The sequence below is a fragment of the Cryptomeria japonica genome, chromosome 5 (genome assembly GCF_030272615.1).
Source record: "Cryptomeria japonica chromosome 5, Sugi_1.0, whole genome shotgun sequence".
Taxonomy (NCBI): domain Eukaryota; kingdom Viridiplantae; phylum Streptophyta; class Pinopsida; order Cupressales; family Cupressaceae; genus Cryptomeria; species Cryptomeria japonica.
The window spans coordinates 597,453,755-597,468,083 of record NC_081409.1 but is presented as its reverse complement, the minus strand read 5'-3'; the positions used below and the strand labels follow the sequence as shown (position 1 = coordinate 597,468,083).

At 41.5% G+C, this 14,329-nt stretch overlaps 1 protein-coding gene across 5 annotated transcripts in view; it reads left to right on the top strand.

Moving 5' to 3' along the window:
* LOC131068759 (uncharacterized) overlaps positions 1–14,329 on the top strand; it is a 298,614-nt gene that overhangs the window by 32,131 nt on the left and 252,154 nt on the right. For 4 of the 5 annotated variants that reach the window (XM_058004016.2, XM_058004015.2, XM_058004017.2 and 1 more), the window contains exon 2: positions 9,262–9,356. In XM_058004016.2, coding sequence (XP_057859999.1) covers positions 9,262–9,356 — 95 coding nt within the window. The remainder of the gene's footprint in view (positions 1–9,261; positions 9,357–14,329) is intronic. The other variant, XM_058004019.2, reaches the window with a different exon arrangement.

Here is a 14,329-nt window from a genome sequence, read left to right as displayed (position 1 = left end):
TCTTCTACACTCCAATATTTTTAGTGTCCAGGCTCCAGATGTCATCGAATCATTTTTCAATCCGTCGTCGTTTTTTTTTTTTTTAGGCAGTGTAATGTCCTCGATGGCAGCCCGGCCATACAACCTCCCTGTACGGTCAACAGCAGCACTGGCACCTCCAATCGTGCGGCCACCTTCCCGTGCGGTCGACACCCTTCTTTATCGTACGGACACACCTCCGGTCAACAACAGCACTGGCACCTCCAATCGTGCGGCTGCTTGGTCTACCTGTGGCGGTCGTTTTGCCCTTACGTGGCTGTGTGGATTGTGCGCGCTTGGTCTCTTTTTTTCTTTTTCCTTTTGCGGTTGCTGCGCGTTGGTGTGCGTAACCCTTGCTGTGCGTGTTGATCGGGCCGTGCGGTGCGTCTTCCTCCTCCTTTATCCCTTGCTGTGCGTGTTGATCGGGCCGTGCGGTGCGTCTTCCTCCTCCTTTATCCCTTGCTGTGCGGCGGTGTTCGGTGTTGTGCGGTGGTCGGGCTGTGCGGTGTGTGGTGGTCGGGCTGTGCGGTGTGCGGTGGTGGGTTCATGTCTCGGCAACAACCTTCGGTGGCTCCCACCGCACGGTGTGACCGCCGCACGATGGTGTCACCGTCGGTGGTTCCACCGCACGGTGGTGTCACCGTCGGTGATTCCACCGCACGGTGGTGTCAGTGATTCCACCGTGCGGTGGTGCCACCGCACGGTGGTGTCACCTTGGTGGTTTCACCGCACGGTGGTGTCACCTTGGTCCCACCATACGGTGGCCATTTTCCCTTTTTCTTTCTTTTCTTTTTTTTTGACCGTACTGTCACTGTCGTACGACCGTGCAATTTTTTTCAATTTTTTTTAAAATAAATTTTTGATCGTACGGTCGCTTGTCATACGACCGTACGTTTCTTTCTTTCTTCCAACCGTACGGTCATCTGCCGTACGGTGGTGTTTCTTTTTCACAATTTTTTTTTTTCTCATCTCCTAATTTAGTTGTCTTAGAGAGTCGTCTGCTCGGGTCCCCTGTCTCTGGGATTGCCCTTCATCCTTCTCGGTTTTCCTCGCCCGAGAGTTGCCTGCTGTGGTCCTGTGCCTCTTGAGTCGCTTGCCTGGCCTCTCGAGTCCCCCTCCATCCTCTCGGGTCCCCCTCCAGGCTCTTGAGTGTCTGTCCGGCCTCTCGGGTCCCCTGCGCGCTTCGCGTGGTAGGGTTTCAATTTGTACCCGTTGGTGGCCAATCTATTTTCAATGGCCATCGGAAGACCTGGAACCACAAATTCTACAGGGACCACGACCTCCTTCCCGTACATAAGAAGAAGAAGAATAATAAAGATTTTGAAGACTGCGGTCTTCCATACAAGGTTCCAATCGTTGCCAACACTTTTCGGATTATCTACGTTGCCAGGGTTTGGGGCGTCTCCCTTCCAATATTTTTTGTATTCCGGCAAGTACACCTCTGTTGGTTGCTCTGGTTCCTCTACTTCGAGCCTATAGCTTTGGAACATTTCGTAATCCTCCATTTGCCAGTGGAAGAGCCCGTTAAGTGAGCATACCTCATCTTCAGAACATCCCTCCAATTCGAGCACCCCTTCACTATTCGGCTCCATCGCGTTCTTGCCCTTGCTTTCATCAGGACCCCCTTCCCCTTTATTAAAGTCCTCTGAGTCTGAGTCGGAAGAGGCGAGCTCTTCGCCAACATCTTGGGTGTGTAGGTCAATGGTATATTTCCGCCCTCCCTTCTCCATGGAAAGTGTATTTTTCTTCCAGTTGTGGTTTACCCTCGCATTGATCAACCATGCTTTCCCTAGGATGGCGTCATAGCCTTTCTTCTTCGAGGGAATAACCACGAAATCTAACAAGAATGGTTGCGTACCAATTGTCACTTGCTAGGCCATCAACAGGCCAAGTGGCTTAATGCCGTGTTGGTCCGCTCCCACCAGGTTGAATGTGGGTGGCCATAGGGTGGGCTTCCCCAGCCGCTTCCATGTTTCTTCTGGTAGTACATTCACCCTAGATCCCCCGTCCACAATGGTGTCCTTCAGAATGGTCCCACGGATACCCATTTCTACCACAGCTGGGTGTCTACCACTGCTCAAGGCTAGTAACATCGGGTTAGTCGAAGGGCTAACGGAAACCTCCACCTGTGGTGCACTCTTCGAAGCGGTGGCGGGAACCCCTACCTGTGGTGCCCTCGACGCTGCGGTGCTTTGCACATTGGTGAGGATGGCAGTCCTCAATTGTGGCATAGAGTCTAGAAGGTCTTTCACCTTTATCGGCACCTCCATCTGCAAGATTTGCCCAATGATGTTATTTTCCGCTTCCGTACGGGATGATGTACTCGCCACCTCGTTGTCCCGTCGTTCGGTCATCATCTCACGTTCAATATTGGCCTTTGCCTCCCGTAATCTCTCCTTCTCCGTACGGGGGTCGGGATAAGTGGCTTTTTTCGTCTGGGCGCGGGTGATCGCCAGTACTTCTTTCTCACCAGTCTTCTCAGCCTTCTCAATGTTGAGGAGATTAACCCTTGCCTGCGGGCAATTTACGTCCTCATGGTCGCCTGGCCCACACCAACGACAGAGGTGCTGAGGGGTGGCTTCCTTTGTGCAATCACGGGCGAAGTGCCCCCACTGATTACAGGCCCTACATTGGATAATTGGCCGGCCCTTGGCGTCATACTGGATACGGCTTCCATTGTTGTTATTGTTGCTATTCCTTCCGCCGCTGCGTCTGTTGTCCCGGTATCCTCCAGATGATGCCGTTGTGTTAGTATGTTGGCCGGTACCCGCTGGTGCGGATGTTGTGGCCTGCTCCGTGAACAACACCTGGTTCATTTGCGTACCTCGGGTTTTCGTGTTGTATGGGCACTCCTTGGTGGAGTGTCCCATCACTTGGCAAATCTCACAGAATGCCTTCTTTTGGCAAGTACCCTTTGTGTGCCCTTCCTCTTTGCACTCAGTGCACCATATGTCCCCTTCGTTCCGACTAGTGCTTCTCATTATTTTGAATTCCTTTCTCATTCGCTCCATGTCTTTCTGGAGCGCTTGCACCCGTTTGCCAGCCTCGTCGTCGCTGCTGCTTTCCTGTGAAGAGTCATTGTCCTCGGATGAGGATTTATTACTTTTCTTCTTCTTTGATGTTTTGTGTTCGCTCTCCAGGTCCATCGCCCTATTATAAGCGTCGTCATATGACGTCGGGGGTACAATTTTCATCTTTCTCCGTAGGGAGGATTTCAACCCTTCAACGAACCATCGTTTCTTCAATCCATCTGCGGGTTGGCTTTCCATTTTACCCAAGAGTTCTTTCAGCCTCCGACTGTATGCCCGTACTGTCTCCCTGGTACCTTGTTTGGTACTGTATATCTCCGTTACAATTTCATTGTCATCACGGAGCAACCGAAACTCTCCCGTGAATTCCTTTTGTAGATTGGCCCACGTGGCCACTTTTTGCTTGTCCACATCGGAGTACCAATCTATGGCAACTCCTCGTAACGTGGCTGGGAACTGCTGTACCCAGTCATCCTGGTCTGTTACTCCGTTGGCGGACCAAATGGTTTCACATGTACGGCAGTGTCGTAAGGGGTCTTCCTTGCCCTCCCCTGTGAACTTTGGCAATTTTTGTTTACTCGCCATCCCACCACTGGGTCTCGCTCCTCTAATTCCTTGTGTGCTTGTACCTGGCGATCCTCCACCTCCTGCAACTAAACCTCCACTCGTGGGTCCTCCGGAAAAAGTTGCTGACACCGAACCAAATGAATTGCCTCCTGTACGGTACCCTTGTGCTCCCTCGGCACCTTCGGTCGTACCATCACCTTCCGTTGTCTCCCTCCGGTTGTCCTCTGAAATGGACAAATTCTTTAGCAAGTCTCTGGTAGCGTCGATCAGGTTTAGACTTCGCCTTGTTTGTTCCACCAACTCTTCACGGCTTCTTACCCTACGGTGGTATTCTGGCGAACTGTAGAGTTCTCCTTCGGCACCCTCCGTGACTCCTTCTGGCAGCCCTACAACAATGTAGACAGTGTAGTTCTCTCCGTCTATCTCTGCCTCCGCAACCTCCGTGACACCTCCTGGGTTCCCTTCGGGCAACCCCTCGGCCGATCGTCCCTCGGCAAGCTGCTTTAGCCTACGCCTTCGTTCTATCTGCTGTCTGAGATTCAATGCGGTTTGTGCCACTTCCCATTCGTCACTCTGTATCTTTTTATTTTTGTCCTTATTTAGTCTATTGGGCATAAGTCACTTCCATACACAGCAAACACACGCCATGTACACAAAAAAACTTTTATTATTTTTATTTTGCCTTTCGGCCACAATTTATATCAGCAGTGTGTCGGGATTATTACAAGGTTCAATTTCCTCCTGGCCTGGCGCCATCTCGTTCTGTTTCCCGTCGGCTGTTCTCTTCGTAGCGTTGCAGGATTTGTTGTCGTCGCTCTTCCTGGGCAATCTCCTCTAGGCGGGCCTGTTGTGCCAGCGATGCCTGTGCAAGCAACCGGGGGAGGTGGTTCATTAACCGGTTTATTGCCGGGCTAACCTCCAACGCTGTCCACACGGCACTTGGTGGGATTTCTGCCTCCGCCGCTTCTCGTCGAATGTATGTCTGAATGACTACTTGGAGCAAAATTGAAAATTCTCGCGTTGTCGTCTCTTCTTTTGTGTACAGTTCCGTTCGGGCATTGTCGGCCTCCGGGTTTACTTCACCAACGGGTAGGCCCATTGTGTTTGTGCGCCATCCGTGTCTTCCGTTCCCAAGTTCGTCTAGGCAGCGGCGCCAAATGTTTGCCCTCTCGGGTAAACGGTTAAATGCAGAAAGTAAATGCACAGAACATAATGGAAATACATTAAATAACCAGTCTCTATATTAATTCAACAGTCCATGTACATCAAGTGCTTATAACATTACATTTGACACGACTATCATGATCCTACTTCGAAGAAAAGGTACACAATATATAATACCCGAAGGGGTACGACACAACCGTCGCGACTCCAACTACCTACCCGTCGACTAACTAACTGACCGCCGTAACTCATTATTACCGACGACAACATAAACATAATATAACAACATAACATAATGATTATTCCCAGCAACATTGCCCTTTTTAATATTTCACTTATCTCTCCTCAAGTGGACATCCATCTTTTTGCTCATAAAGTATCATTTAAATCTTTATTTAATTTTCACTTTAGGAGGCCACATAAAATGATTTTAAAATATTATTTTACCTCCTTAACTTTGTCTCCCACTTTATTTCACTTAAGTGATAAAGTCACTATATTTAAATATTTAAGTGAAATAATAAAATGTTATGTCCTAAAACTTAGGAAATTCACCAAATCTTGAAACTGAAGACTCAACACTCAAAAGTTGAGGAAATGTTGAGATTGAGACTAGTTACCCAAAATAACATTACCATAAATAGTAATATGCTAAAAATAGCCCAAACCATCTTAACTTTGAAACTGAAGATACTACATGTTGAAGCTGAGAGGAGACTGAAGCCATGACCAATTGCCAAAAATAGCAAGTACCCAAAATAGCATTTACTAAAAATAGTAATTAATTATATAAGTCAACCAAAACTCTCAACTAACCAATTGTTGTCCAAACTGACACTTACTAAAAATAGTAAGTCTCGGACAAGTTGACCAAAATTACTCCAGAAAGTATCGTTGATCTCCATTAATCCATCTGAACACACCGGCAACATCAAAATACTCCTCTAATCCTGCTGACATCAACCTAGAGAGCCAACACCAACTGCACTAAAAGGGAACCCAAAAATGGGGACATTATAGATACTCTAAGCTTTGATAATTTGATTGCAGGTTATGAATAGAGGAATAAATTCCTCCAACACCATCTTGAAATATTACATTTTGTCATCGTTGCTCAAGGTGTTAGTCATGTAATTTATCATAGTCCAAACAGAGGCAATGTTTGAGGTAAAAAAGGATTATAGTAGGAAATGCTAGGGTATTGCTGTAATTTCTTAATGAGCTACCAGGTATCCTGATCCATCTGCCATTCCTGTAATGTCCCCTAATTAGTTATACTTTAAAGTAACCTAAACTTGCCCAAATTCTAAAATAGATAATTAAGTTTATGGGAGTACCTTTGTATACTGTTTTCCTGCAACACAAATTAGAGAACACATATGAAGTAATAATCATAAACTGAAACATATGCTATTGTATTAGATTTAGTGTTTCAATTATATTTGTTTGATAAAATTAGATTGTAGGTTAATCACCTTTCTTTATTATCCAAATCCTAGTGCATCGGGGTATGCTAGCTGGATAGGGTGTCTAAGAGACCCTCCACCCTAGGCCCAATAGCAAATGCCACATCCTTTTTTACCTAGTGAGGTGTCCTACTGCCGTTCCCCTTATCTCAACCATCCCCTCTCTTATGCCCAAGAGCAGATGCTACATCCCCCTTGGCTCCACGTGGTAGGTGTTAGGCATCCACGATGGAGTGGCGTACTTAAGAGAGAGTCCCTCATATACAATGAACCATTTGTGATATTCTAATGAAGTTATATTTGTTATTCAATTCAACCCATTATGACAATCAATTGTACTTGACATAGTTTTTATATTTCCATTACATTATATTGCATTAGTGTCTTATATTAGATTGTCATCAATGCTTTCTGTTAGTACTACTTTGAATCAGAATTATTCATTATTTGTCATTGCTGCTTCTTATATTATTAGCACCGTACGAATTTTACAGTATTATAACAATTTATAAAAACTGAATTTGATTGCCTTATTCCTTCTGGATTATATATGTATAATCATTTCAATGCTGTTTGAATAATTATATATTATTTGCCTTTTCAACTTTATATCATATTAATTGTCATCAGTTTGTTTAAGATTATCCACAATGGTTTATATTCAATAATGTACATATAAGATCTTAATAAATGTAAAATACTGGCTGTTATGTTTTAATATTAATTCAGAAAGATATTCATTAACGTACCTGTACTTGCTCTGACTTTTCCTTCCCATCCTTGCTGGCAGTCTTGATGATCTTTTTCCTATCTTCCACATTGGCACGGGGGGTATTTATCCATCCCCATATCGTGTTGAAAAGCCACGATGTTCCCTTAATGGGCAGTGCCCCCTTTCTAAAGGGTCATTGTCCTTCTATCTCTTACGGTTCCTCTCTAAAAGAACACCGCTTCATATAAATGCCATGATTTGTTTAGTTATTTGTTTAATTAGTTATTAGGATGTAAACCTAGTTATATTAACAATATAACATAATAATATTGCCTATAAATAAAAAATGTAAATTCCAATGTAATATAATATTATGAATTTATAAGGCAATGTTTTCGATTTTTGAATTTAATATGATTTTAATATATTACAAGACAAAGTTAATTTTATTATAAATGGGGGATATGACAGTCCTCCCTTCCCGAGATTGCTTGTCCTCAAGCAATTTCAAGTTAGGATGGTCAAACATCTCGGGTCCCTCCCAAGTTGTGCATCCTCCATTGGTAGGCCTTTCCATTTGACTAGATATTCTTCAATAGTTTTATTTCTTAGCCTTTTTTCTCTTACATTGAGGATAGTTTCCAGTTCCAAGATCAACTTCCCTTCGTCGTCCAAGGGTGGCAATTCGTGACATGGGATGGTATGCTGTCCTAACAACTTTTTAAGGTGAGATACATGAAATACATTGTGAATCCTGCTATTGGGAGGAAGTTCCAATTCTTAAGTCACCTCTCCTATCGTCCTCAATATCTTGTATGGCCCATAAAACTGGGGCTTAAGTTTTTTAGCTCCATTGACTGTTGGAAGTGGTAGGTTTTTGGCAACCTCTACCAACTGGTTCCATGTACATGGTTTTTGCCTCTCTCGACTATGGCTTTGACTCACACTCCGACTCTTGCTTCTCTTTTCCGGACTCTCTAAGCCTTTAGCAATCTCCCGTAGTCGCTGTCTCGGCTCACTTTGTTCTCTTATACAGAGAGATCTCCGTACTAATCCCTCCCCTACCTCTCGGGGGGTTCTAGTATGCCATTGTTTCTTGTTCGGTTGTAGAGGCATTAATTGCTAGGGTATGGCATTTGCTCCTATCCCTCTCTTCCTCTTCCTTATGGTTTCATTCTTTGTACCATTGCAATATTTGCTGTTGGTGACGTTCATGATTGCTTTCCTCCCTTCAGTCTTGTAGTTCAATGAGATTCCGTGCCAACAACCTCGGAAGACTTTCGAGAAGATCGAAGACAGCAGTGTTGACCGTGAGTTCGCCATGCACCGTGCCTTCAGGGATAGCTCTCTCTCGAGCTTCCCTCTGCATGTATTGGGTGACCGAAACCTCCCACAGGTCCACCAAATCTTCCATTACTTGATCCTACCGTGCTTCTGCCTGCGTCACTTCCTCTTGTGTATCACTTTTAGTTACTATCAATTGCTGGTCGAATGGTCGGCCCATTATACGTGCTTACCGCCTGCCGCCATATTGATCTTCAAATTCGTATCGACAACGGCACCAAAATGTTAAATCCCTACCGTGTCAGTTTTAGATTACAGAAGTAAACGGAATACAAGTACATGAACACTACAACATATATCATTCATAGAAGAATTCATATGGCAAAAAGATAGAGCTTTATTTCATCATGTAAAACTGGATACAACAATCATAATGTTCCTGTTCCCATTACAGCATAGCATATATACTACTCGGCGGTTGGTGGAGATACCAACTGTTGCCAACTACCAATTAATCCTTCCAGGAACCTTACATGACCAATTATCAACTAACATAACCAAAATATTATTCATATGTCAACAAATTACTGCCAACAATGTTAACTAAAAAATGTTTATAAATTATATATGAGTAGCCATTTATTAGTTTAATCATTTTTAAGAAATTGTGCTCGTGACTTTTGAATATTATGTAACCACGGGAGATTATTTTTATGTAATAAGATTACTAACTGGTTGAAGTTAATTGTATGATTGAGATATCTATTGTGATTATTTTAAATTTCTCATCATTTCGAACTTTTAATTGTAGTTTGTTGTAATTTCTGGAATAGGAAACAAATTATTTTGTTGTCTTTGAAATTAAAAAGGGCATATATTTTGTGTGGGTGTACGTTGGCATAACCCCCCTTTTTTTGTTTTGTGATTTTAAACTAATATTTTATCCCCACTACTTCATTATTAGTGACCATAAAGAAAGCAAGAACAATACTAACTTTTGCTAGCATATTTCTCTAATCAGAAAATCGACTCTGTTTGAATAGACAATGGTCCCTGTCAAGAGGCATCAAGAAGCAAGCTGGTTGCTTTACAACAGAAACTAGAATAACAAAACAAGTAAGTTTTCACTCTATATATTACTTTACACAACTCAGTTGTTGGTGTTGCTGCATTTCTGTATCGAGATTAAGTTTACATGTTTAATCTGTTGAGTTTTAACTCATAAAAGATCATTTTTTCCTTTCACTCATTTATCATAGTTATGGATTATGTTATTATTCTAGTGCTTGTTTGTTTGGGTGCCTTAATATTCTTTTTTTCATGCCTACTTTTTCTGTTTCCTTGCACTCCACTATTTTATCCCAATCTTTGCCATAACAGCTAAGCCACCCTTGGGACACTTCATGACTCTCTGGTAGGTGCAGATCACGGTATTATTTTCCTAGCTCAAAACTGCTGGAGCTGCTCTAAACTTTACACTATCTCAATCTGAAATGGTACAGAAATGTGAAACTGAGAGAACATCTGGGATAGCTGTAGAAATTGAGTATTGTGATGCTTTAATTAGTGTACATCAACTGGCTATGGTACACGGGGAATTTGATAACATGAGAGCTCCCTTCCTTGACCTTCATTGTTTGACATACATTAAGGGATGTGTTGTTTATGCCACAATAGGCAATGAATTAATTGGACTACCAATAACTAGTTAAGCACACTATACAACTTGTGTAATTCTATGGAATTATGTTCAATCATAATTACATAACTTGTAACAATTGATAACAATGTCCCTAATTACATCTACTCCCCTCTCTAAGAAAGTTAGCATCCTTATGTCATCATCTATGAAAAACGTGCTCCATGGACTGGACCTGAAAGTTTTTCCCATCATACGATTCCGGTTCTCTATATCGAATTCAGCCAAGTCTAGTACAATAGATCAAAATTCTATGTGGGGGAAGGGGGAATGAGAAAGACACCCTTTATTGTGGAGGGGCTGAAGTAGAGGGTACAATTGTTGTAGTAGATGACTTTGTGGGTCTTGCTGCAGCTTTGGTAGAATTGGACCTTGAAGATTTTGTTGAACAAAAATTATACTGCATTATCTTTGCTCGAAGTGCTTGAACTTCCTTTGTTCATTTCTTTAGATGGCAATTGAATCTCAATTTCTCTTGTTGGTCATACTTCAACTTGTAAGCTTTCCATTGATAGCTATGACTTGGTCTCATTCTTTCACTACTTCTGATAATTGAGATATCTTGTAGTAAGCTCCTACCTAGCTGACCTTTATGTGCTATAACGTGAGAAGTTTCCTCATGCAACCCACACATGTGGGCCTCTTTGTCCTATGTGATTTGCATTAGTTATTGGAGCTGGTCCTAAAATCATTAGCATTACTCCTCCTATATAGTTTTCAGTTTGTTGTTTTTCTTCATAGATCTCTCTTGGTCCTCTATCAATCTTTCATGCTTCTATGATGCCTTCTTAGCTGTAAATTATTGGAGCATGAAGTTATGCTTGATCACATGTAGCTACTTGATTACTTGATGCACTGAGGGGTACACAATGAGATATGGCATTGTTGCAAGCCATTGCTGAGTCATTACCACAGTATACTTCTCAGGCCACCACAGGTTATCATTTACTTGGGTGAATTGTATATGAAAATCCTCCTCCATTTATTACCTTATTTATGATCAAAGGTCCTTGCCTTTGTCAAACCGCCCTCTCCAATTCCTTTGCAGTTTTAGCAATGTTCAACATAACCTAGGACATAGGCTCTAATTTCTTATGAAGTAGTGCAAGGTGCCATAAGGGTACTTGCTTTTAGGATGAGGCAATTTCCTTCTTGCAAACTTTGAAGTGTATACCAAAGATTCATTTGGGCCATTCTGTGAAGTTTAGGTATTTTGTGCATCACTGAGTTTATCATCATTCTCAAATAATCTTATTACCTTCATAAAATTGCGTGTTCACATCTTGAGCAATGCCCTTTTGTTCATCCACTTTTCTCTTCTTCCCCAAGAAAATATTCATTCTTTAGCATGTTGACTTCTGTAATGCCCCCTTCTTAGCTCTAGACTGTTAGATGGATCTTTAGCTTATTTTGGAAACCCATAGGCTAATTAGAGACTAAATTAGGGTGGATTTCAAAGGGGTGTTTGCAGGAGTTTGGCAGTTTGCTCTTTGGGGTCTTTCTGGGTTTTTAGAGAGCTTTAGAATGGTGTGACATGCATTTCCATTAGAAGAGATTTTTGAGCTTACTATTTTTAGTAAGTTATGACGGCTATCCGGATTGTGCTTAAAAGGTGTTTGAAGTCACTTACTATTTTTAGCAGTATGCTATTTTTAGTAAGTACTAAATTTATTTGTATGATGTAGCACTTGGTTTCTATTTCTGGCAGTCCAGTTTGAGGGGTGGTTTATTCAAGTTTCTTGGAGTTCATTTTTGGAAGGTAATAACTGAAGTGATTTTATAATTTCAAGTTGCTTTTTGACCTCCACGCCTAGGCTCAATGATGTTAAGTTGTTTTTAAAAGATGTTCCCATGTGGTCATCCAAGCTGGGAATTATTAATAATTTTTATTAAGTTATTGGTGCACATGAAAAAATAAAATAAAATAAAGTAAAACTTTTAATCCCAGATGGCCTGGAGAAGAGGGTCGATTCCTTGCGAAAAGCTATAAAAGCAAGTTTGAGAGGCTCATTTGGGTATGCTATTATTTTGATAACGAAGTGCTGCTGAAATATTTTTAGAGACTCTTGCTTCGGGGTTGTGTGCCTCCTAGCTTCTTCTAGTTTCGAGTTTGAATGATAACTCCTAGCTGAGTGTGGTGCAGCTTCATCCAAAGGTTGCCAAGATGTTCCAATGGAGATTTCAGTTTTGAGTGGATTTGATGTTTTCTAGTTGGTGTGTGAGTGGTGTTGTTGTTTTTAGAGTGTAAAAACCTTAGTTGCTGATTAAAGTTTATACTCGTATTGTTTGGAGATTTGGTCCAATTTTTGTGGGTACTAGCTCATTCTTTCCCAGAGATCTAGGCGCTTCTATGCCCAAGGTTTCATAATTTTTAATGAAGACATTGATTTTTGCTACTGGTTGTACCTTTTAGCTGGCCTTACTATCTTGCCTTGGCTGAATTGGGATTCATGCCATCTCCCTAGTTGCTGGTTGGGACTTGGGATTGGATGGAGGTTGGATGCCTAGCCTTTATGGTGTCTTTGCTTTCAGTTTGAACTATTTCGGAGAAGAATTAAGGGAGATATGATCATTTGATGCTTTCATGGGTTGCTGGTTGAAAAGATCAGTTTGCAACTGTTGCATATCAGATTGGGTATCGCTGTTTTAAACTCCCGTTTTTCATCATAATTTATCAACTTTGAGTTTGGATTTGTTTCTCTAACTTCTTGAATCATAGTAGCAGTGTTTTCTCATGATGCTTCAATGTTAGCCTTATTGTAATTCGCTGATTTAGTAGTACTACACACCGTTCCTTAATTTTCAGATTTTGAAGCTAATCTTGTTACCCACTTAACAAGTGGAAGTGGCTAGTTCACCGATAATTTCTTATTTCATTGCTTTCCAGCATTTGATATTAGCACTCCCACTGAATAAGTGGCCGAGTTCAGTTTTTGTATTGCCCGTTGAGAAGTGGAAGTGGCTGGTTACACCACCAAGTTGTATTCCCTTTCATTTTCAATGTTTTTACAAGTTGCTATCTAATACTCCCGTTGAATAAGCGGTTGAGTTTCCTGAATTTTCTTATGCTAATGTTAACGGGTGCAAATCCTTGTGTTTTAAAATGGAAAAATTTTAAAGGGATATTTCAACTTCCTCCTTAGCCCTTGCATGGGTAATCGACTGTGAAGTTAGCACCCAAGCCTCTAGAATTGACAAAATGGATCTGTGTCATGGTAATATTAAGAAGACCTTTCTTTGTAGGGGATACAAAACAACTAAACCATGTATCCACATTGAGGCACTTTTCCTTGACAATAATGAAGGCACAAACACACAACAATGGTGATTTGCTGATCACAAAACAAGCATTATACAAAAGCCCCAAAATTGCCTTTGATGAAATTAGAGGCAAGATATCTATTAAATAGAGATTCAGAAGGGAGGTGACATTATGACACACAACCATATTCACCAATAATCTAACTACTCTAACAAATACATACAACAACAATATTAATAAGGAACAGTAAAGTCAAAATAGACTGCCCCAATGGGGATTATTGCTGTTGTTCTCCCCCATAATGACCATTGGGAAGAACATAAAGTAGATCATTGAGCTTCTGGAACCTTTCGTGAGCTAGAGGCTTCGTGATTATATCTGCTATCTGATCTCTTGTACTATAGTGCACAATCTCAATCAAGTCTTGCTGCACGAATTCTCTGATATAGTGATGTTGTATCTCAATATGTTTGGTTCTACTGTGAAATATTGTATTCTTTGTCATTTGTATAGCACTTTTGTTGTCACAATACAATAAGGTAGGTCCAGTCTGTACTTGGTGTAAATCTTCTAGTAGTCTTCTCAACCACAGAGTTTGGCAAGCTGCTGATGTTGTAGCTTTGTATTCTACCTCTGCTGTAGAAAGTGATACAGTTGGTTGTTTCTTGGATTTCCAAGAGAATACTACAGAACCAAGACTAAAAGTGTAACCCGAGGTAGACTTTCCATCATCTGTGGAACCTACCCAATTTGAATTTGTATATCCAATTAACCTGATATCCTCTGAATTCTGAAATTTGAGTTTGTAACTTAGTGTCCCTCTAACATATTTGAGAATCCTCTTAGCTGCACTCCAATGTGTTTGCTTAGGCTTAGTCATGAACCCAGATACCAAACTCATTGCATATGTGATATTTGGTTGAGTAGTAGTTAAGTAGATCAAACTTCCAATTAGTTGTTTGTATAAAGTGGGGTTCATAGGATCTGACACATCTAAGTTAGACAATTTAAGTCCAACTTCAATGGGTGTTGCAACTCTTCATCTGAAACTTTTGTAGGATATTTGAAGCAAAGTTTTTTCCGAGACATGAAAATTTTATCTTTGTTTTGTCATACTTCTATTCCAAG